This window comes from Streptopelia decaocto (genome assembly GCF_964273445.1).
Source record: "Streptopelia decaocto genome assembly, chromosome: 17".
Lineage (NCBI taxonomy): Eukaryota > Metazoa > Chordata > Aves > Columbiformes > Columbidae > Streptopelia > Streptopelia decaocto.
Window position 1 is genome coordinate 9,317,297 of NC_138672.1, and position 24,102 is coordinate 9,341,398.

The following is a 24,102-nucleotide window of genomic DNA, read 5'->3' on the forward strand; positions in this document are numbered from 1 at the left end:
TATGGCTACCAGGCACGATAAAAAGACAACACCACCTTGTGAATTCCATCAAACTTTAAATGTGATCTTTCTCGGTAGTGCTTGGATAATAGTCTAACTAATATATTCAAATTAAATCGCTCATATTTGCTCAACAACCCATGTATATCCTTGGGGAGGCAAAACAACTACACCACAGCCACAACAATTTTACCAGGCTCCTGTTCCAGCCCCGAGATGTGCTGACAGCAGTTTAATGTCTTTTAATCTTTGTGGCAGCAGATTCTGCTCCAAAGTCTGGGCTCAGAACTGGCATCTCCCAGGGGTTTGGTCACTGGTCACCATCCCCCTTGAGGTGATGCTGTGGGGCAAATGTGTGTTTGGGTGCCTCTAATTTAGTTCACAAGATACCTGGGAAATAGTGTCACCGTATTCCCAGCTGACTGGTGAATCGTTATTTGTGATAACTTGCTGTTGTTGGGCTGGAGGCATCACCAGAACTCCTTTTTCTCCCTCTTGTCCCCATCAGGCAAAGAAGGGCTACCAGAAGACAATCCTGGAAATCAATACGCCCAAGGTAGAGCAAGTACCTATAGTCGACATCATGTTCAATGACTTCGGAGAAGCGTCACAGAAATTTGGATTCGAGGTGGGACCAGCTTGCTTCATGGGCTAAGAGCCACCTGAAAACTAGTCTCCAAATGAGCAACCTCGTAACCTCATTGCGCCATTTAATTAATTAAAACAAAACAAAAAAAAAAAAAAAAAGAGGAGTTCCTTGTCACATGCACGTTCTGAAACTGGACAGCGATGGGTTATTTTTTTCCGTTTCCTTTCGTTCCTCGTTTTGCCCGAGTTCCTCTGTGCCACCGAACCGCCGACCGAGGGGACCGTTCCCGCCACAGACGCAGAATCGCATGACCGACCGCCGCACGCGTGGCCCCGCGCCCCGTCCCCAAGCCCTGTCCCCGTGTCACCGCCACCGCGCTGCTCCGCGGCCGCCCAGCAGACCCCACCGCCATCAAAGACAACCTCTTCTTCTCCTTGCCACGAAGCGATAGCGAGCGCTTGGCTCTACCTTAGCGTGCGTGTGTTTGTTTCTAAGGAAAAATGGAAATAACTTGAAACTCCTGTGTTCAGCTTGACGTTGAAGTCCCGGCTCCAATCCAAACCCCGCTGAAGCCCGTCAGAGGAATTTCATTGATTTCCATGAGATTCGGATCAGCTCTAGCAAGTCGACATCGTGGCTGCTTCCAGAATTTTTAATATCACCGTTGAATCGTGTAATTCTACGTTTTAGAAAGTTCAACCCCCTGAATTTGAGAGCTAAAAGTCACCCTGGGCATCTCTTTCCCATGTATTAAAGGTGCTTATATTTTTATATGTTTGTAAGTAAATATTTCTATTGTATATTATTTTAAATGTTGAAATGTCTTCTGGCTTCAAAACATGCATGTGACCCTGTCTGGATGAAACCACCACCCTTCCCACCACCAGCCCAGCCCGGTGTCCACCTGGGAACGACGACGGCGACTCGTGTCCCCAACCCTGGATTCGGGGCAAACCACCCCCAACAAGCCACAGTTGCCTTTTGGAATGATTCGCTTCAACATAAAGAAATTAAAGCCACTTTTAAACGAGATTTCAACAAAGTCCTCACCTAAAAGCAGGATCCGCTTTGACTCTCTGCCTTTTTATGCACTTGCTTACCTTAACATAAATGTTTTAAATTAATTCTTCTTTTATCTTTCCTTCAGCATTCTTTTAAAATAATAATGATAAAAACTCCATTCCCAGTGGCAGGGGAAATCCATTTGTCCTCTACGAATACAAAGCGTAAAAACAAAAAGAAAGGAAAAAAAAAGGTGCTTTTTATTTTTACATGTCTCTGTGGTGCTATCTATTTGAATAACTTTAATACAACACTGGTGGTACCCTGCCATTGCCCATCTCCAGCCTTTGCTTTTTAGCCACTTTCAACACAAACCGAAGGCTTTTGCTACAGTCTTTGATTATAAATGCATGCCGCCTTCAGAATTTGTTATGTAGAAGACCCTCTCCTTCCCTTAATTGTATTGCGGTAGCTTAATACAGTCCACATAGAGTATTAAATGTGCTTACATCTTTTTTTCTTTTTTCCAAAAATATTCATGCATTTGATGCGGTGGTGACCATACCAGATTGTACTCAGTCGCTGAATGTTTGTGGTGCTAATTTATGTGTTTGTGGGATGTCCTGACGCGATGCCGGAGCCGTGCGGGTTCCTGCCGAGCGCTCCCGGGAATCTGCAATGTTCCTGCTCTTCCCACGCCGGCTCTGCCAGGACGCCTTGGTTTGTCATTCTTGTTTCGTGCGGCGTTTTCAGCTCGCAACCTGCTGACACCATCGTCTTTTTCCGTTTGGTTTGTTTGTTTTCTCCCTGGCCGTTTTCCTCGTTTCGATCTCTCGGCTGGAAAATAGATGTTGCGGGATGCGCTTTTTATTATTATTTAGCCTGGAGCGTTACAGCGATGCTTGAGCCAAGGGGGGCCTTTCAGCAGAAAGGAAAAGACATCACATTTACTGTGAAGAAAAGCCTATATATGATGTCTTTTCCCCTCCTCCTGCCCAAGCGGAAGGGAGGCAAAGCCGTGTGGTGCTTTTGGTCTGGGAGAGCCACATCCATCCATCCATCTCCCTTCTTCTGTTGTGTTCTCTCATATGCCTTTTTATTCTACAAACTGCAGACTCCGGCAGCAAAGCAGTGAAAAGGAGTATTTAATAATATATAGGAGAGCTCAGCTTCTCCGTCACCTTGGCAAGAGCCTTGTCCAGGAACAGTGGGAAGGTCAGAAAACGTTGCGCATTCCTCTCTGCAGCAGATAAGCCATATATCGATGTCTGTACACACGTGTGCGTCTGTCCAGGTCATGTGATTCTGTTATACATTTTCATCAAGGGAGCTTTTTTTTCTTTTATTTTTCCTTTTATTTCTTTGCTTTAAGAAAATAAAAAAAATCCTCTGTTGAATTCCACAGTGTTGTAATTGTACTGAGCTCCAAACTGTTCCGATTTCCCCAGACCACTTAGCTACGGTATATTGCAATAAAATTACTACTTGTATTTGCAGACATTCTTTTTGTGTAATTTTATTTCCCTCCTCCCTTAATATATATTGACTTGAACAAATGTTGATAAGAAAAATAAAACCTATGGAAAAAAAAAAGTTTAGTACATAAGGCCCTTTTTAAAATATAGTGTCAAAAGACATATTGTACATTTCTTCGAAGTCCGATAAACATGTCATAAAATTTAAGTGTAATGCCCGTAAGAGCTATTTTTAAATATTTTAAACCTGTGTAATAAAGGAATAAATGTAATAGATTTTTTTTCAATAAATCAAGTTTACTGTTTCCACCTAAACCAACACGATGTGAATGTCTTCTTGAAGTTGATTGCAGCGCGATTTCCCCACGACCGCTCCGTGGAGCCAGAAGGTTCATCAGAACATCGGTGAAAGCGCTTAAAGGTAAATAGATACTGTAAAATAATAAACCCATCTGAGAGAATTTTCAGGCCTGGAATCTTTTGTTTTTTCCCCTCAGTGAGAATCTCAGATCAACCCAACAGTGCAAAAGCCCAACCCAAGGACTGTGGTTGCTGGGACTTGGATGAGAAGATCAGACACTCACCAGCTCTCTGCTTTCTCCACCACGGCCACAGTGGCACCCCAGGAGTCTTTGCTTCAACTGCTCTTCCCACCCTGAGATGAATTCAGGGAAAAACAACATTTCTCCAGCTTCTTGGTGAGTTCCTCAACCCCAAACTCACGTCTGGTCCCCAGGGCGCTGCTGCGTGGATGTGCTGGGGGACGTGACGTGGGGACACTTTGCTCATCCTCTCCTTGTCTCTCACAGGTTTCACTCCAGGGACTTGCAAGAAGATGACGGCTCCTCTGGAAACCCTTGTAAGAAATGGCTTCATCCAAATGGATCCCTGAAATGCAGAGGTACCACAGCTGGGGGAAGAAACGAGTTGGAAAAATAGCTTGAATTACTTAGGCTTGACTAGAAAGATTTAACTTAGATCCTGATGATGGTTCAAGGTGACACCAGCCTCACTGGGGGAGAGTTAACTGAGCCCAGTCATGTTTCCCACAGCCTGTAAAAGCACCTGGCCAGGGGAAGGGGTAGCTGCAAGGTTACCTGCGTCTGCTTTCTTCTGCCTGTGATTTCTTTTCTTTTAATTTCCTAACAGTCAGAGGCTCCGCTAAGCTGGGATTTATGCACTCCTCTCTATTGAGAAAGAAGGTGAAGCCTGAAGAGTTTTTCCCATCCAGTTACCTGAGCTGACCCCAGCATGAGGAGCTGTGTGTTTGCTTCCAGGCTGCTTGCTAAGGTAAAACCTGACTTGCTTTCTGCTGGCAAAGTGGGAAATATTTCTTGGGGGGGGGTTATTTTTTAGCCCCGTTCTGGAGGAAAGGGCCCAGGTCCCCATGCCAGCTGTGTATGTTGGTTTGTTTCTTAGAGCCCCTTGGTTTGTGTCTGTCCTTAAAACAGCCCATGGTTTGGAAGAGAAGGCAGCTGGTGGTGATGGACACATTCCTGCTCCTCCTTGGGGCTGGTGGGGAAGGGGACGGGGGGTCCGGGGTCCCCTTCAGCATGCTGAGGGTCACAGCTCTGCCATGTACCACTCCAGCCTCATCCACGCCACGTGGGGACTCGCCGTGATCACACCCCGTTTGCTCTCTGCAATACACAACAGCTTTGTTTGGGATGCACCCTGCTCTATTCTTATCTCTGAAAGCGATGCTGCTCCTGGTTCCTTAAATACCTTGTTATCATGAGGCTGGTAAAAATAAAAATGGCTATAAAAGATGTGTTGGCTATGCTTAAATTTAGAGGCCAGATCCTGGGGCGCTTATTCCCTATGGTCTGGGTGATTTTGGGCAAACAACTTAGAAGAAAAACTGTGAAGGGGTGTTTTATTAAAAGTATTGAGCTTCCTTAGTGTGACTAAAGCTCTCCTGGAATGAGAGAAACAGCAAGACAAAGTGGGAGACTGCAACGAGAAGGGGAAAGGAATGTGCCTTAGCATGAAGAGAAAATGTAAAGCATCTGGTAGCGTGAGGCTTTCACAGCATATGAGGCAAACTAGAGCTGTCGTCTTTGTTCAGCTGCTTTTTGTCCAGCATCTTCTCCCCAGACTTTTTTTAATTAACATCTCAATCAAAAGGCTAAAACTGATCTGACCCACAGCTCTGGGCTGGGAAAATGAAATAAAAACCCTTCCATGACTTTCTGTGAGAAACAGCAAGTGAGCTGGAGATGCCTCTTAGCACTTCACCATTACCTGTAAATTAAGCTACAGAGTCTCCAGCAAAAGCTAATACAGAGCAAATCAAATGTATCCCCTCTCTCAGCACAGGACCCGTGCCACTGCAGATTCACTGCTCGGGCTTTCCTGCCGGCCGGGCACTCCACCAGACAGACAATTTCCAGATTTTTTTAAAGTATTTATTTGAAAGGGGTGATCTGAGCAGGACCGACGGCTGCTGCAGCAGTGAGTCGCATCTGGCTCGTTCTCGTGTCACTTGGCACCACAAGCCTGGTGTCCAAGAGCATCCTGTCCCATCCCCCACCAGGGTTGGGGTGAAGGCAACACCTGGGATCTTCACCCCCCGCCTGGCTGGAAACTCTCAGCAAGGGCTCAGCTTGAAGCGGTGACAGAATTATCCATGCAAGGGCTGTCAGCTCTGCTGGTTCTTCTGTTTTCTTCCCATGTGTTTTTCTTACTTTCAGGCAAGAGCAACCTTTGAATCCAGCCTGGGCTGATGTTCAACATCTGTCAGTTGCTGTTTAACCAGCACTGCTCTCCTGCCATTACACAATGTCCCAAAACCACCGAGCTTTAATGCTTTTCAAAGCATCTGGCTTAATCCAAGCTCTGATTTCAACCAGGAGGCACTACTTGACATTTGAGAGTACGAAAGTACAGCTCCGTGATTTGAGCAATGAGAAGAAAATGCAAAGTTTGAATACCAGCCCTGGCATTTGGTGCTTCCAGCCAAGTACCAGGATGCTCAATAGTCTGTGATGTCCCCCCATCTCTCTCTGGAGCAGCAGGATGTTGTGCTGTGGTTAGCAAGGGGATGGTCACTGCAAAATCACCAATGCCAAGCTCCAGTCCATCAGGATTGTCCTGCAATTGTCCTTTGGATCGTTACATCCTTGGAAATAATTCACTTATAACTCATCCCTCCCTTGGTACTTCCAGCTGGGGGAATGGGTATCCCCTCTCACATCAAGTAGATCTTCGATCCCAGCATCTTTGAGCACATAATCAACCTGCTGGATTGGGGCTCTCACTGGATTTTCCCCATGTCACAGAACTGAAAGCTCGTTTTGCTTTTGATCTCCAAAGCAAGGGGAGTCTCAATGTGCTGTCATTTTATTTATGGCACCTATTGCCGTTTCATTTATTCCTTGTAACTTCTCTGCCTGTAGATGGTTTTTTCCATCCTGGGGCATCACGGCAGCAAAGTGATTTTCTCCAGGGGCACAAACTCAATAGCTCAGACAGGCCCTGTGTGTTTCTACCTTCATAGCAAACAAAACTTAGCAATTTATGCCTGTATTTAATGGGTTTTCTCAAATAGCCCAGAGCAAAAATAAACACCCCGAAGAAATTAAACACGTGAAAACCCTAAAGAAAAAGCTGTTTTCTCCTTCAGAGAAAAGCCAACACGCTTGGTTTTTTTTTAAGAGATGCATAACTAAGAGAGCTCTGAAGCGCTAAAATTACATCTTGTAAGGCTCAGGCTGTCACGCTCGGTGGCACCCCTGGAATCGCTGCTCGGCGCAGCTGAACGCAGAGAGCAAACGTGCCATCGTCGGGCCCTGCGTTGGGACTTCGTGTTCTCATTCTGCCTAATTATTAATATGTTAATTTGACAACGAGCTGTTCCTCTTTGCAGAGAATTTTCTGCACCCTGCTTGGCTTTTTGTCAGCTGCTCCTTAGCTCGGCAAATGTCCTGGTTTTCTCCGTTTTCTTGGCTCAAGTGGGGTGGAACCACGGGCTGCACCCAGGGGACCCTTCCCTGGGCACCCCAGGGTGGGCAACGGAGTCCTTGGGTTGTGTGAGCATCGTGCTGGTGGTGACTGCCAGTGTGACCTTGGGGACATCCCTTAGGACAGCTGAGCCGTGGTCCCAGCCCTGCAGAAGGCAGATTGCCATTGCCTGGGGACCCAGAGGGAAAGATGCATTGGCTGTGCCTTTTTAAGTGCAAAAACTTCACCTGGGTGGATGAGCAGGGACCATGACCTGCTGGTGGGGTCCCTCTGCCATGGGTGGTCTCTTGTCCCCATACACAAGTGTGGTGAAGAGTTTGGCCTCTTTGGGATTGCAGTGATAATTTGCATCCAAACATCTGCTGGGGGGTCCCAGAACTAAGCCTGGCTTAGCAAAGCGTCTCCCTTCGGCCCCATCTCCTCGATAACTGAAGCATCTCCACTGCAGGTCGGACCCCAGCCTGGAGCTGCTCCTCGCTGCCACCAGCATCATGTTGAATTTTAGGAGACCAGAAATAAAACGGTCCCCCTTTAAGGTTTTCCTTTCAAGCAGGCTGATCAGAGACCCTGCAGAAACAGAAATCAGAAAGCTGCTGGACTTGAAACATTAATTGAGATACACAACAGGAGAGAGGGGGAGAGAGAGGGAAGGAGGGGAGCGTCTATTCATGAATTATCCACTCTAAGAGGATGCGTTTGTGTATTCAAAGCGCATGTATCATTTTGGTGGCGAATGAAAGAAATTGAATCAGACTACCCAGGAAGTTTGTACACCACCGTGGATTTAATTTTCAAACTTGCATCGGGCAAAGATTAACCTTGCTGAAGGGCGCTAGCGGAGCAGGCAGAATGTGTAAGAATTAATCCCTATAAGTTTCTTCAGGAGGAAACACTAAGCAGTATTAAATTTTTATTGTATATAAATACCTTCTTTTTCCTCCCACTTTCTTTCCTGCTTTGTGTTTCAGTTGCTTGTTCTCCAGAGCCTGTCTGCCTGGCATAGAAGCACGTCTGGTACCCGCTGTGGCTGGGACTGTGGGTGCCTTTGCTGCACAACACACCTGTTAATGCATCTATTATTGCTAAAGAATATAAATGGGTTTTGTAGGAACTACTGGCTTCGAGCACAGATGGATGCAGCAGGACCTGTCCCTTGTTCCTGCATCCCCGGTGTTGTGATGCTTGGGGAGCTTTGTGATGTCCAAGGAGCAAAGGAAATGCACAATTGAGCCCACAGCCTCAGGGATCAGCGCTGAAAAGCATCACCCCAAAATGCCTCTGTTGATGTTCCCTGTCCCCTCCCTGGGAAGGGAGCCCGGCAGAAACCCCAGCGTGTCATCCATGGCACCCACAAGCCTCTGCATCTCCAGCCCCTGGAGCATCAATCCTGCCCCCTCCATCTGCAGCCGCTGCCAGTGGACATGGATCTGCCTGGAGAAGACAAGTGGGACTCAAATATAGATCCTGAAATAGGTTAGAAAATAAGCCAGGAATTCTACTCAATATTTCTCTCCACTCGCCACATGCAAACTCCCCAGGGTTTAATTAGTGTTTTCCCAGAGCCTGGAAAACACAAACCACTAGGCATCTATTTTTAGTAGGTCTGAGGGGGATGTAGAACACTTCTCCATACTTCACTCCATATCTTTTTCCTGCAATTTCCCCGTTTCATGTCTAGCAAAACACAGACATTTCTATCGCTGGGTGTCGTATAATCTAATTAAACGCATGTTTCCGAAAGGTTTTGAGACCCTTGGTTGAAAGCCAGCTATTTGATATTAAATATTGTTAATACGCTCAGCGATGCTCCAGGACCAAAATATTTATGTTAAATAGTGAAAATAACACGGAACCTGCACACACAGCAGTTCCTGCACTGCTGCCCATTCCAGCCAGTTCCATCTGCGGCTGCTCCCCCAGCGTGGCCGTGGGGTGCCCCACATCTCCCCCCCTGGGCCTATGCTGCCAAACACAAGGTTTTCTTTTTCTCCTGCCTGAGGAGCCAGGTATGAGGAATAATTCATTTGTCACCTTGATTTTTCCCTCCCTCCCCTCTAAAAGATTGATACCGTTGCACTTAAAGAGGAGAAAATCAAGTTGTGCTGATCTATGACCAGACGCTATTTATTCTCATGGAGTCTCATCTGCAATTTGTTCAGCATCTTTGGAATTAAAATCCCTTTGCAATCTCCCCAGCTAGCTGAAAATATGCCATTATTTCCCTCCTCTTCCTTCTCAGATGTCTTTTCACTCTGATCAGGGCACGGTGTTATAGATGCTGAGATTCTGCTTTACATTCAGAAGGTTGTGGAAGTTTTGGACCGTAAATAATGCTCCTGTGCAGCTCAGGCAGAATTATTCTGAGGTGGCTTTTTTTTTTTTCCTTCTTTCTTTTCCTTCTCCCTTTCCCTATCTTTCTTTCTTCAGATCTTGGAATGGGTGATAAATTAATCATTTCTTCCCCCATAGCAACCGCCAACGCACAATATGGAGCGGATTACTTCACACCTGTGATTTAGACTTGGAGGTGACCCTGCAAATGGGAAAAAAAAAAAAGCCGATCATGCGGATCCTGTGAGGAGCAAACCAGCCTGGCACAGCACCACAGCTTGGCATGTCAGTCCTCGAGAGCAGCTCAGGGTCCCTCCGTTGTCACCCAGAGCAGGGACACCCCGGCCAGCTGATTCCACTCCACGCCTGAACGCGTTTCCCGGAGCAGATACAGGCTGATTTTTGATTCTTGCAGGGATTTAGGTGGTTTGCAGGCAGGTTTTCTACTTGGCAGGATGACAGGACTTGGGCTGGCGTGCACATTGTCCCCCGGATCCTGCCCCAGCTGCCCAGAGCTGCTGAGATGCGATTGCAGAACTGGTTCACTGAAAGGCTTATTTTTTCTCTTTTTTCTTAGAAGTAGAAAGCAGCCAAGGGCAGATGAAGATGAACCATCCCAGCTGGTAGCGCCAGGTCATCCTGGCTAGAAACCACCCTGGCAGACTGAGCTGCCTCTTGCACCCTCTGTGCTCTGGGTAACCACTGCCTGGTACCCAGGGCTGCCACTCGGGGAACTGGAGCATCTTCAGGACACCGGTTACACCTCCAGGTCACCAGTTACACCTCCAGATCACCGGTTACACCTCCCGATCACCGGTTACACCTGCCTGACTTTGCTTGGCTGAAGTTAAGTGAGCTCAGTGTCCTGCACCCAAATTCTGGATTAGACCAAACCCATTCTGGGGACAGCAGGATGTCACCTGCTGGGATGCTGCAGGTTGCAAGGGCAGAGCTGACAGGTTAGATTTGTGCTTTTTAACCGGGGAAAAGAACCTGGATGGCTCCAGTTGAGTCAGGGCGGTTGGGGCCCCCCTAATGTAGTCTGGGTTAGGGTTGGGGTCCCCCTAAGGTGGTCACCAGAGGCCGCCCAGCCCGGACATGGCTCCAGAGCTGGTGTGTGGCCATGCAGGAGATGCGACTCATCCTCCTCTTTCTGCTCTGGAACCTTCTTTGTGCTGCCCCCAGGAAGGGCTGGGAAGGACTCACCCAACAGGATACATTTTCCTATTGTCCGGTGGATCCCTCCTTTTAAATCCCAGTACAAATAATTTAATTTCCAATACAAATAACAATTTGTGACTAAAAGGAAATCCACCTGAAATGTCTGTCCCATGGAGTCATTACCCACTTGAAAAGGTTTTTCTGGGGCTGATCCAACCCCCTTCTCGTGGCTGCATTTCTATTTATTTTTTTAAAAGATTTCACGTTGTTTTGTTTCTCATTTTCTAGAGAGCTAATCGGATTGGCAAGCAAAGAAAGGAGCTTTCAAGAGAAGCAGCTGCTGAAGAGCAGATAGCGTGTAAAGCCGGGTGTGTAATCCAAGCTTTACCCACAGCCTTATTAAGATCTAGCTGGTTTATTGCAGGTATATCTCTGGCTGGATTTCATATTAAGTTTTGTGATTTCTCCCTTTCCCTCCCTCCTCCCGAACATTTTTTTTTTCCTCATATAATTTGTTGCCTTTTGCTGGAGGAAAGAGTCTCGTTTAACTGGTACACGTGTTGCACTGAGCAACATCCTCAATTTAAATGGAAATTCTATCAATAACAAATGCGCTATCTCTTCTCGCCTGGGAAAGGGCTTGGAAATATCATTCGGAGATTAGAAAGAAAGAGCTCAAACCCACTGGTACAAGAACAGCACAGTCCTCTCGCAGAGGCCAATTGCAGGTAATAAACTGCCCATTTGTTTGCAGCCAAGATAGTGTAAATTATCCAGAGGAAATACGAGTTCAGTAATCAAGCCTGAAAATAACATTAAGGTGAGGAGAGGTGGGAATCTCATTATATAGTTACTATTATCGTTTATCGCGGCAGCCTTGAAAGACTTTGGCTGAAAATAGGGGCCAGTGTGTGGACGAGGGAACAGAAACAGAAGCTGCGGGAGCAAGAACAAGTCTAAGCAGATGTGAGTAACAACCTCAGCCTTGGGAGAGGAGGGTTTAGACGGCACAAGGAGTTTGAGGTGGATAAAGGGGCTGCCCACCTGTCTCCCTCTCCAATTCTGCAGTTTTTTCCACCTATTTTCTTACAATTCATCCGTTACATTTCAAGCCTGACTCTACACTTCTTGAATCTGAGATTTTTCTGTATCATGTAATGCTATGGACGCCCTGTAATGCATCCCTGACGTGGTAGAAGCCTAAACATAACCGAAAATGTAAAATGAAGTGGGTTTGGAATATATTTATCCATTTCCTTGTGGAGAAGAGGGAGAAGACCTGAAACAAACTATTCAGTTTTCCTTTCATCATTCAAAATTACTGAAATCTTCAGAAATGGCTCTTTTCTGGATGAGGAACTTTTCAAAATGAGAAACTTTGCCAGATGTCCATATTGTTAAAGAGCCATTTTCTCCTAAAAGAGATGCTTTGAGAAAAAATCTTCAGCCAGCTGTAGAAATAAATCATTGAGTATTGCTTCCTTCAACTGATGAGATTTACAGGCGCTGTGTAGATGATTTATAGAGAGGATCGCATTAAGATGCCTGCTCGTCTGCACTCAACCAAGCTGGAGGCTCAGCTGGTGCAAAGTGCTGATGTTGTGTTGATGCCAGCAGCACCGTGTCCCATTGCACCGGGTGACAATCAGATCCATGGGCTCCATTCCCATCCCCAGGATGAGAAGTTGTATTTTTATCAAGCTCGTATAGGAATGACAAAGGTGCAGGGGGAAGCACCCGGCTGTCCCCAGCGCCATGGTTCCTCATCTTGGCACCACTGTCGCTGGTCCCCTGTTCTTTAGGAGCCGGGATTCCAGAATGAGATGTGTGGGATGCCACAAGGGATAAACATCTCTCTCCATTTATATTGGTTTTACCTGTTAGTTTATTTACTGCTGCCCAGAGCACCAGGTCCCAGTGGTCCCCAGCCCCCTTTGGGGTGACAGCAGAGAGCCCAAGCTGCATCTCCCGCCTGTGACAGGCTCTGCTTGACGGGGACCTGCTGCAGGGCACGTGCACAGAGCTGAGGATGCTCCAGCTCCCCCAGAGGTGGGAAAAAGTTCCCAGTCCCCGCCTAGATTTGGGGTTTAGTTGATTTTCTGAATCTATTCAAGGATCATTTATCACTGTGATGGTTCCTCTGCCCATATGTTTAAATACCAAAGAAATGCAGCCTTGCAAATATCTGCTCACCCAGGATGAATAATTTTGCTTGACAGGCAATCAAGAAGAGATAGGATTGTTGTTGCCATCGACAGCTCTCAGATAATCGGTGAGAAGTTTCCTTCTTTCTGCGAAACCGCACAGCGTCTCACGATTTGCTGCTGCTGGTGTTAGTGCAGTTTTCTCTTTTCCCTGTCAACTCTGCCCTAAAGTGCAAAGCTGTTAGCAAACCCCCAGCGCCTTCCTCAGAAATAACACAAGCAGGGCCTTCCACCTTGTGTCATAAATCACAGCAAGAAAAATGAAATTATAGGAGCTTACAAGGCTCGCCAGGCCAGGACTGATGCTGAATTTATCATTCCCGTGGCGTGTCCAAGCTTAGGTTTCAGCTTAGCCCTTTACAACTGGTGTTGGATGCAGGAGATATTTCTGAGCCTGTGGCAATGATAGTAATGAGGAGAAATAATACGTAATCATCTGTGCTGTCTGCCTGGACTGACTGTGTTTTGGGGAAAGCTGGAGGAGCCACCTGTGTGAAATAAAAGGCTTTAAGGAACGAAGGAATCAATTTTATCCAACACTCTTTTTCTCCAAGACTGAGGAAGAGCTCCCCTCCGCCTTGGTGCACACCCTTGGTTAGCAACTGAGTCTTCTGTATGAAATATTGTATGAGAAAACTGCCGTTTCATTTACTAAATAGGGTTTCAGAGAGAGGGAAGACACGAGAGCAACGAAAGCTCTTTAACACCTTTAGTTCCTGTGTAGCATCTGCTGATATTTTATTCTTGGCACCTATAAAGCATCTATTACCCCTACTGAGTTTTTACCCGGTCATGTTTGCTTATGGAAAGGTATAATCCACCAAATAATAATTAAATGCCAGCAACAAAATAAGTAATTTTAAAAAAGCAGATTCTTCTACTGAGGGAGCTGGGCCTTGAGCTGCAGAGGGCTGGATTGCCCCACAGACAGGGTGCCAGTGATCTAAGTTTTTCAGAGGAACCTATTTCTTACGTTAAATCTAATGACTATATGGGCTGGAAGAACTGCATCCCCCCAGGGCAGCCCTTTTCACTGCACCAAAGCAGTGCTGTGATTTTCCAGGGCGGAGGAATGAGGAAAGGTTAAGGTATTATTAAAAACTTCATTAATATGCTAACGATCAAAAGACTTCTACTAAAAGTCATTTCTAGCCGATTACCTCTTTGCCCGTATCTTGCCCCCTGTGTGCATGTACCCCGGCACGGCGCTAAATGACTTTTTGAACATCTCCCCACGCTTTCTGGGGCAATTTCCTCTGGTTGAAGCTTTTGGGCTGGATCCAGCGCTGCAGATCAGGGCTGGGAGCAGCATCTCCCGTCACCCAGAGGAGTCTCCATCCAAGGACCATGTGAGGACCCGACCTGGTTCCTCTCCTGAGCATCCCACCTGGGAGCAGCCAGGGGATGGGCAGCTCAAGGGCAGATCCTGCTCGGTGCTGTGCTGGCACGGATGGGGAGATGGGCAGATTGTCACGCCGTGGAGTTGTTTTTCCCTCTCTCGCCGTCTGTCGCGAGGAGCCGTCCCGTCGTGACTCACGGCCGGGTCCATCTGTCCCCGCCGATGAGCTTCCGCCCCGCGGCGGTGCCAGCAGGACCAGCAGCGCTCGCTTCCCTCCGTGAAAACAAAATCAAATGTTCCTTTGCAAAGGGACCGTCAGCACGGGGCTGGTATTACAGAGCTGAGCTACAGCGTGTAGTTCTCACCCTCTTTTGCTCGAAGGAGTTATCTCTGAACTTCGATGCTGCTGACTCATTTATTCCATCGCTTTTCAGCTGGCTATATATATATATATTTCAGCACTAAGGCGTGTTTTGTATTTCAGGAGAGGTGGGGGAAAGACGCAGGAGGAGAGAGCATTGCAGTGCTCAGTTCCGTGCCCAGCCTGAGGTTTGCTGTCATGGTTTGCAAATGAACTCTTGTCCCATAAATATCAATATGTTTTGAAGGCTTCTCGCACACCATAACTTGTCATCACTCCAGGGAACTGGGGCACTGGCAGAAGCGTGTATTTCCAGGGAATGGGGGGAAATCAGGGGGCCCTCCTCTTCCTCCAGTATCCCCCATATCTCCTCCACACCGTCACATGTGTCTGACTCAGCCTTCCTCCCTGCTCATCTTCATCAACTCCCCATTGCTTTTCAGTTCTTCACTGGAAACATTCCTTACCTCTCATGCCTTGCACACTTAATTATTCTTTCCCTCTGCTATTATTTAGAAATGTGACACTTCCAAAAGCTGTCTCCTATACAGTGGGCACATAGAAACGTTGCATAATTGATTAAAAAGAGGAATACATACTTTTTGAGATTGGCATTAGGCACGGGAGTTTGTTTGCTGCCTCCTCGGGCAGGTGGGACCAAACACTTTCAGAAGCTGCTGTTGGACTCCAGCACACCTGGAACTGGTCGCTTTGCCTTCAGAGAGCTGAAGAGAGAAGAACTGAAGCACAGTTTTAGACTGGGAATTTCGAAGGGATGGCACCTGTAAAATCTGGTGCTTTGGGGCTGGGAGTCTCAGGGCTGGGGGCAGCATCTGCAGCCATGGAGATGCCACCTTGAGAAGGTGAAATTGTCAAAATAAAGACTTGGTTTTGATGGTTTTAGTGCAGCTGGCCGGGAAAACAAGCCTGAAGCCCTGACCAAGAATCTGCAGGTGCATCCCCCGTTGTCTATAGCCCATAGCGAGTCCTTGCTAAGTATCGGTGATGAGTTAAAAAAGTAGATAACCATGCACAAAAGCGTATGTTGTGGGTCTGTTACCTGACCTCATGCCCAGCACTGATCACCAACAGAGTTATCGACCTGATAGTTTGCTGCTGGGAGAATTTTGAAAATGCCAGGTGGGTGTTCATAAATCATACGGTCCCACACATTTTTCTTGCTGGAGTCGGAGCTCTGCCGTGGCTGTGTAAATCACGGTGTATGGAGCTTTTATTGGATGCCATAAATCTCAAAGCTCTCACCTTTTTTTTCTTTATCTTTAATAATTAAAGTCCAAACCGAGAAAGAGAAATACTAAAATCCTTTGCGAGCTCCCTGGTTTTGGGGGTATTTGGGAGGGTTTGGAGCGCCCAAGATGAACAGACTGGAGGGCAGGGAGAGACCAGTCAGATCTCCCGGTTGTGAAGGAATGTATTAATACTTCTCTTTGAAGCTGAACTTTTCATTTACAGAAACAGCCTATCTCGATTTTAAAATCAAGACATCTCCACCACAAACACAGGAACATTGCTGCTGTTGTTTTTCATTTTCTCTCTTAAAAATGTAGTTTTTATTCCTAGTTGGGAATAAAAACCAAATGGATTGCTCAGGAGGAGACCCAGAACTCTTGCTGTCTCAAAATTCACATCATGCACTGCACAAACCAAAAGAAACTCGAGGTTCTTTTCTTGCTTTCATGGACCCTCCTTCCAAATTAGAATGAATGAGATGATCATAAGGATATAAGAAAAGGATATTGAAAAAACAGTCCAAATTGTTTTAGAAATGGATCTCAGGGGGGAACATAGTTATAAAAATTAAGCCAATTAGTTTGAATATGGGATGTTTTTCCCCTTCATGAAGAAGCACACAGAGGTAGATAATTAAGGCCAGTACAGATGTAAGGATTAGTATTCCTGGCTGCGAAGCCCACAGTTTTAATTAGTCACTGGGTCTTTCTTCAGGGCCACGTTAATAGACAAGGGCGTAGTGACCTTTTCTTTTCCTTTTCCATCAGGTTCATTACCGCCCTGCTTATTGCCACTAAGCGTTATGGCTTTGTGCTCGCAGCTGCTCTGAAGGCAAAATGAAAACCACAACCACGGGTGACCCCAAAGGCACATCAAGAACATCTTCCAGAACGAAGGAGTTCGTGGTTTCTACCTTCACATCTGCATTTCTTTCCATGCATTTACAGCTCCTTGCGGAGTGAGAAAGGGCAGAGTCTCCATAGAGGCGAAGGGACAGAGGTCCTGGTGCCTCTTGGGATGCAGGGATCTTCTTGTCAAAGGCATCTGCTCTATATTGTACAAAAGCCATCGGGACAGAAGCTTTAGTATGTGCAGATGCTTCTGAAGGTGTCGCCCTGCCTGCCTTCCCTCGTGCTCTGCCCACGGGCGAACACGGATTCCTCTTTCCCCTCCCTACCTTTCTGCCATTGCCCTGTTATCTTCAGCTCCTTTTGAGAAAACTACCGTGAGGCTCCTTAAGGAAATCTTAAGAAAGCAAAGGCATCTTTCAGGCGCTGATAATTTCGACACCTTGTGTTGCACTGCATGAGCGGATTCCCCACTTTGAAATACCAACATAGTTACGAAAAGTTAAACTTTCTGGATGCGCCACGGTGCGTGGCTGGTGGCCGAGCTGGACCTGCCATCACAGCCTCCATCCCCAACACGTATGATAAAATCCAAGTGCTCAGGAGGGAACATACATTTGGGGGGCATTTCGAGAGGTCTGGAGGGATGGCACCCCCCGTTGTCACCTCCACCTCTATTTGCCAGGATCGGAGGGGACAGGAGTGGGTGCAGATGGGGCTTCTCTTCTCCACACACTTTCTGAAGGTGTTTGCAAGGAGAAAGCTTTCCTATTTCCAGGAGAAATTTCATTCAAGAGTTGCATATAAATGTGTGTATGTGTAGAATAACCTGGCTGTTGAGCAAACCATTGATCTCTTGGGTTTATTGATGCACAAAGGTTATTTGTAGGTCTTTAAAAAGGAAGTATCTGTCTCATCCCCTTTGTGACTGGGTCAGTATCCTGATGAGGTTGGAGTAAGTCAGCCGGACTGACTTTGCAAAGTCTCTGCTATTATACCAGGGTAAAACTCACATAAACGAGATCAGAATCAGGTCCAAACCTGGCAGTAAATGAAGAGCAGCAGCAAAAGCAAGTTTAATGGATGTGTACTGCAGTTTAATGGATATATACAGCTCTTGTTTTATTGCTGGCTTTTAGGAGAATAGCAACCATTTAATTGACTGTGGTAGAAGAGGGTCTCCTTGGCGCTGTAGTCTAGGGCAAAACCAATCATGGATATAATTAAGGTATTTACTTCCAACATGTATTTGCTCTTTCTTACTGTGACATGTGCCTTGCAAACTTTGCTGGCTGCAGAAGGACATTGGTGTTGGCCTGGTCCTCACTTTGCCATTGAAAAGAGGAGACCACGCTTTTGTCTTGAACACAATCAGCATCATTGAGAGTGCAAGGGCTTGTCATTGGAAATGGGCACCTTCCTTTTTGCTCTGAGCAGAGGAGCTGCTCTGCTGCGGCTGGTTACAAACACTCTGCCTTTCGCTCCCTTTGGATTCCCTTCATAACAAAAATAAAATGAAAATGAATGCATAAATGTAGGACAATTATCACTCAATTAATTCCGGTCCTGCCGCCATAAGGCTCTGTTTGACCTTATTCATAGTTACTTGATCTTCAGCTCTTTAATATTTCAGATGACCTTTTGGGCTGGAAAGATGCTGCTGTTTCTCACAAGTATTCATGAGTCAACTTGTGCATCATGTCACAGCGGTGGACCCAACCTCATTTATCATTCCATTTAAGGTGTCAGCAGAGCCATTATTCAAATGACTGGCCACACATATAATCAATCTTTAATGAAACAATAATTGCACCTTCCACTCCGCAAGACCTCTGCCTTTCTTAAAGGTATCTTGTATATTAATTATTGAAAATAATTGTGTTTTACCATTGATAAGTTGTGTTTCATCAATTCCCATCTTTCAAGAGAATTTTAATTGTGAAATTTATGAGTTTCCGTTTCACTAAGGGATGAGGAAAGAGCAGCTTCTGGTCCTCTGTCTCCCACCTTCGCATTTCTTGTGATTCCTGTAGGTTTCTGAATCTTGCCAGAAAAAGAGAAGCATGGGAATTGGGCTGCTGGGCAATAAAGAGGTAAGATATGTACCTGCCACACCGAGGTGATGTTGGTGAACCCCCTGTGCAAACCCCCTGTTCTGTACATGGTGGTGCTGGTGGCAAAGTAAGGGAAAAACCCACAAAGTGTTTCCAGGGCAGGAGAGCTCAGGGCTACCCGTGTCTTGTTTCCTTTTAAAAAATATTCAGACTTGCATTATTTACCAATATTTGAGAGGATTAATTCTGAGGCGCATGGTAGTAAACCAGGTGCTCACCAGGTGAGGCTCCTGATTGCTTTTGCTCCACAAAAAGCCAACAGCTGCAGGGTTTTCCTTCTTTGCAAAGGGAGAAGGGCTCTGAAGCTGCTCACCTCGTGTGTTCTTCTCCTTTGAAATCAGGTGGAGGTAAGCCAGAAGGTTTATTGCTGGTAGTATTTGAAAACTGAAAAACCTTATCAAGATTCAGGGGGTTTAATTAGAACAATAGTTTGTTGGGGTGATGGATGAGAAAGATTCAACTGGCTGTAATGCTGTTTGGTTTGGGGGCAAGCTGCTTAGAGATGGATCAACACTTGTAAGAGTGGAAGTGGTGAATGTGTGGTAAGTGCTGTTGTTGGCCCTGCTGTGGCCTCTGTGGGTTTCAGAAATAGTACCAGGGCTCTTGTCCTTCTGTAGCAATGGAGAAGTCAGCTTTAAGAAAGTTCCTGTTATTAGTCTGTATTTTCTCAGTATGGTATTATTTTACTTGGGTATTTCCATCACCTTGTTTGCAACCTTTCAGCAGCTACTCCAGTTGAATTTTTGGTTTTTCTTTACTCCTGAAATTACCATCAGCCTTGTCGGAAAAGGATATTATAACACAACAGCCTTGGTACCCTGAGCTGTTTGCACTGATATCCCAATGGAGGAGCTGAGCTGGCTGGGAGGAGAAAATGAACAGTTGTATTTACGCAGCAAGTGTAATGATGGTGGAGCAAGGTAAATATGCTAACGAAGAGCCTGTTTGCCTCGGCTGTGACAAGGCTCTATCTTGGGGAACACTCTTGTTAGGTTTCTCTCCCATCCTTGCTGACTCCCTGTGTGCTGCATTAAGGCAGCTCTTGCATTACACAACGAAATGGTGATGGATAAGACAACCCATTGAGCAGGTGAAGCTTTATGCGCAGAGCTGTACACGTTTTTTCTTTTATTTTGTTTTTTCCTAAACTGTTTTCGTGTCACTCCATTCTTTCCTGCTCTCAGCTGCCCTGGTTCAAGGTTTCCTTGTACTGAACTGTATGTGCTCAGTGCTTAATGTCCAAGATAAACCAGCAATTGAGAAACAATTTCAGCAGAGCCACCCTAGCGCAGAGGCAAAGGGAGGGTGGTGTGAGCATCCCAGCAAGACACATTTTCCCTCCTCTGCCTCCCCTGGAAGCCTCATCTCCCTTCTTAATAAATCACTAATCCAGCAAGGAGCTCATGTCCACTCTGGGTCTGGTCAGGAGTGAACAAAATTGTGATTTTTCTTGCTCTAGCTGCGTTTTCCTGCTCAATAGCAGTTCCCATCTCCCGTGGGACTTTGCAAGGTGCTGAGCTTGGTCTCACAGGTGTGTTTCTCATTTCAAGAGCCCGTGTACTGTCAAACAGCTGCGTGCCCAGGGATGGATGCGATGGCAGGAGCAGGACACCAATCTGTTCTGCCAGGGCTGGGGCTGGGCAGGTCGCAATGGCGCTGCGAGCTGCGATTATCAATAAAGCACATGAGGAAAGTCCCTTGAGTATAAACCCCTTGGTTATAAGGGTGTTTTACTGTGCTTAGTGGCATGAATAACACTTTTTCTTGTATATCCGGGGTGGCTGCATCACCTCATTAGGGGTGATGCATAGGGCGGAGGTTCCTAAAGGGACATTGGCAAGCTGAGGACATGGACCTTGCTTGTGCTAAAGAGGGGACACTGTTCAGGCATCCCAAGGAGAGGTCCCAGGCTGGGTCACCTGCATTTGGTGCTGTGGGGAACTATCTATGAGCAAAGCCCCGGAGTCTTTCAGAGGCAATAAAATAAACCATTCTGCCAGCATAGGATTAGTTAGTGCAAGGTTAAACCTGGCTAACTTAAAAGGCTGGATCTCAGGGTGATAAATGACATGGCTTCCTGTATTGTTTGATAATTAGTTGTTTGAATGCTTTTGTATTAAGGGGTGGAAAAAATGGAAAGATAAAAGAAGAGGAATGCCCTTTCCCTTCTGTCCGCACTAAACTCCATTCATTGGGAAAGGATTTATAGTTTTCATCATAATTTAATTCTAAAACATATCACTTAATTAAAGGGATTTATTAAAATCCTCTGGCAGTGCCTTTTTACGATTAGCCCAGGACTCAACCCCAGAATGTCAGGGAGAAAATTCATCAATTGATTTGTAAAACTGCACAGGTCTCACCCCCTCCCTACTCTGGGTGAAAGAAAGAAATCTATAGTCAGAACCTTAAAAATCTCAAAGATAGATTGGTTTGCTGATTTCATCCCTTTTTTTCCCTTCCCTCCCCCTGTCCCTGGGACTGGTTTTTACAAGCCTTTGTTAATGAGCCGATTAATATTGATGGCAGAGCACTGAGCTGTCGGTTTGTCTGCCAGAGATGAGGAGCGAGTCTGACTCGAGCGTTCAATGAGCTGTGACAGGGACACTGGTTGCCCAGCCTCCGAGGAGGACACGTGAGATGGGATCGTGCTGGGATGCAAACGGTACCTGCCCTTCCCTCAGCCTTGGATGTTCTGTGTCCCATGAGCCTGAATTAGCCCTGACCCTGCAAAGGCTTCCTGGCATTGACTGCTCTGTGAGAGCCCCCCAAAATCAGGGAGCTCCTGGGGTTGCAAGGGAGAGGTTCTGCTTCAGAATTCTACAGGTGAAGAAAAAGGCTTGAAAATGCTTCTGGGCTTCTCGAGGTGTCTAAAGGTTCAAGATACCAGAGGCAAACGGGAATGCAAAATGGGTTGTGAATAAGCATCCTGCCTCTCTGCCCTTTCTCCAGGCTGGTCTGGGAAAAAGAGATTGAGCCCCGTTGGGGACTTGGAAACTGTAGCACAACCAGCTGCAGGAGTCGCATCCCTTGTCACCAGCCCTGGCCAATGTCATTTGTCTCCCAAGGAGTTATTCTCCTCCTGTTGGAACTTCTGATAAGATGTATAGAGAACCGCTCTTCTCTAACCCATAAATCCTCCCATAACCCAAACGGAGATCTTGGGAGTCTTATTAAAAAACCCATGAACGAGTTCAAACCATCTCCGATGACATTGTGCCTGTAGCCTTTTAAGTCCTCCACTGTGAAATCAGGAATTTCAGCGTCGCGGTTGGCACCGGTCCCTGAGCTAACGGCTCGCGCTGAATACAAATCGGCGCTTAAGGGCTCCATCTCTGGATCCTCACGTCAGGCTTAAATGCAGTAAATCTCTGGATGTAGCTGTCTATTAGCCCTGTTTATTAGATCTGGAAGGACTAGGGGAGAAAGAAAAGAAAAAGCCCACAGAGGGACGGCTCTTTCAGCTGTAGGGCAATGTGGACTGAAGATGAAATGCTGCTTGGGGAGACACCTTTGCAGTTTGACTGTGCTAATGTTTTAATTGGCCACTGCACATTCATAGTGGGAGAGTCCAACACCAGTAGCTGATTATTTTTGTGCCTTTACCATCTCAGGTTCAGGGAACAGCTCAGTCAGCCCCGCATGGGTGTGAAGGTTTGGTGTTTGGGGTAGAATATATGAAGGCTCCAAAAGTATTTGGGGGAGACATTGTTCACCACTTGAATGGTGGTGACACTAGTTTCCCTTGTCCTCTTGGATCTTTTTCCAAAGCTTTCCCCTCTCCCATCTTTTCTGTTGGGGAGGTGAAGGTTGCTCGTGCAGCAGTTCGTTTGCATTATAAAATGTAAGTAAGGTGTTATCCTCAGGCTTATGAAGTGCTGTCAGAAGACACAATTAAAATACAATGCCCTGAGTCCCTCTTGGTTTGTATTTAATTAAGGCCTTTCATTCATCGTTTATTTCTGCATCCCGTCATCTTTGGTAGTTTATGGAGAAAGAGGAAAACAAGTCTTCCTTCTGACAAAGATGCTGATAAGTGTTTTCTGAAGGCAACAGGCTCCTCTGGCATCTCTATCTCTGTTGATTATTTTTTAACCTGTACATTTTTTAAATGACACAGGTGCTTCGTTTTTTTTTAACCAAAGGGAGTCCTGCCAAATTTACAAGAAAAAGAGGATGATTCCTTTCCCCTGCAATACTAGTTACATGCTGAAGTCACCCTGGTGCTCCTGACATTGGTGCCCAATGCTTTTGGGGACAGAGAACTGTGGTGTTGTTACTTTTTTGGACAAAACTGAGAAAACAGACAATGTGGAGTCTGTCTGACTCTTGCTAGCGACTGCTCCGACTCAGGAGCTCCCATCTCCCTCAGCAAATGTTCCCGTGTGAGATCTGGAGTCTTTCAGGTCTGGATGTAGAAGTGATGGTGTGCACAAACCTTGGCTTGGTTTCTGTAGAAATTCATTCTGAAAGGGGACTTATATTTATCCTCCTGTCTTTATTCCAGTTACCAAAACACACTCTCTCAACACAGATAATTAAAAATGCGCACACATCTCAAGAGCAGAGCTATTCTGAAAGCTGCTCCAGTGCAGCCAAGCACACCCAATTCTGGTTTTTACCCTTTGAACTTCATAGGAATCAAAAAAAACCATTTTCAGACAGTGCTGAATAGCTTGTACTCCCATTTGTTTGCTTAGTATCTTCCTTTAAGAAAATGCAAACGCTTCTGCTGGCTGTGAAAGTGCGGGGGAGACGCTTCGGTCTTCCCGAGGTGTGAAGAGCGAAGCGGCTCCCATCTCGATGCACCGCGATATTGCAGTGTGGGGGGGTCACATCGCTCCAGCCCTCCATGGGTATTCAGATTTGTCAAAACACTTCATCCCCGCTTGGCTAGATCGCTAGGTCCCCCTTTTTCTTTATGAAAACCCCATCCCCTTCGCTCCCGATCTGCTATCCCACTTGTTTCTCTGGCTCTGCCTTCCCCGGAGCGAAGGCTGGCGCTCCTGTCACTCGCTGGGGAAAATTCAGGGTTATTTATCACTGTCAGCAGGGGGGCGGAGGGGTTTTCATAACAACTCTCTACATGTGTTCATGCACATGATCCAGGTTTTTTTTACATAGGCTTAAATCTGGATCGATGATCTGCCCTGTCCTCTGAAGAGCTGTATCTCAGCGATGACATTTTGGAGCTGCCTTCAGTATATCACCATGAACAGCCATGCCAGAGTGCTTCCCCAGCTCCCATCCCTTCTAACAATGCATTATTTAAGAAAATTAAATCTGAAGTGCATATGTGACCATCCTTCTGATTCGCAGGGTCATACACCAGGGGCTTTGCTGGAATAAATAAAAGCCTCTACTTGTGGGTTGTTGGTACACTTGCCTTCAGTCAAACCTTTTCTGACAGCGCTTATCAATTATTTGGGTCCACATTAGGAAGGAAAGGCTCCGTGCCATGATG

The 24,102-nt window shown here is 46.3% G+C and overlaps 1 protein-coding gene across 1 annotated transcript in view; it reads left to right on the forward strand.

Annotated features, from left to right (window-relative positions):
* The window catches only part of COL5A1 (collagen type V alpha 1 chain), a 139,164-nt gene extending 135,783 nt beyond the window's left edge, over positions 1–3,381 (forward strand). Inside the window, exon 66 of the mRNA XM_082067778.1 lies at positions 509–3,381. Within this exon, the coding sequence (XP_081923904.1) occupies positions 509–655 (147 nt within the window). The 3' untranslated portion in view covers positions 656–3,381. The remainder of the gene's footprint in view (positions 1–508) is intronic.
* The last annotated feature ends 20,721 nt before the right edge of the window (positions 3,382–24,102 follow it).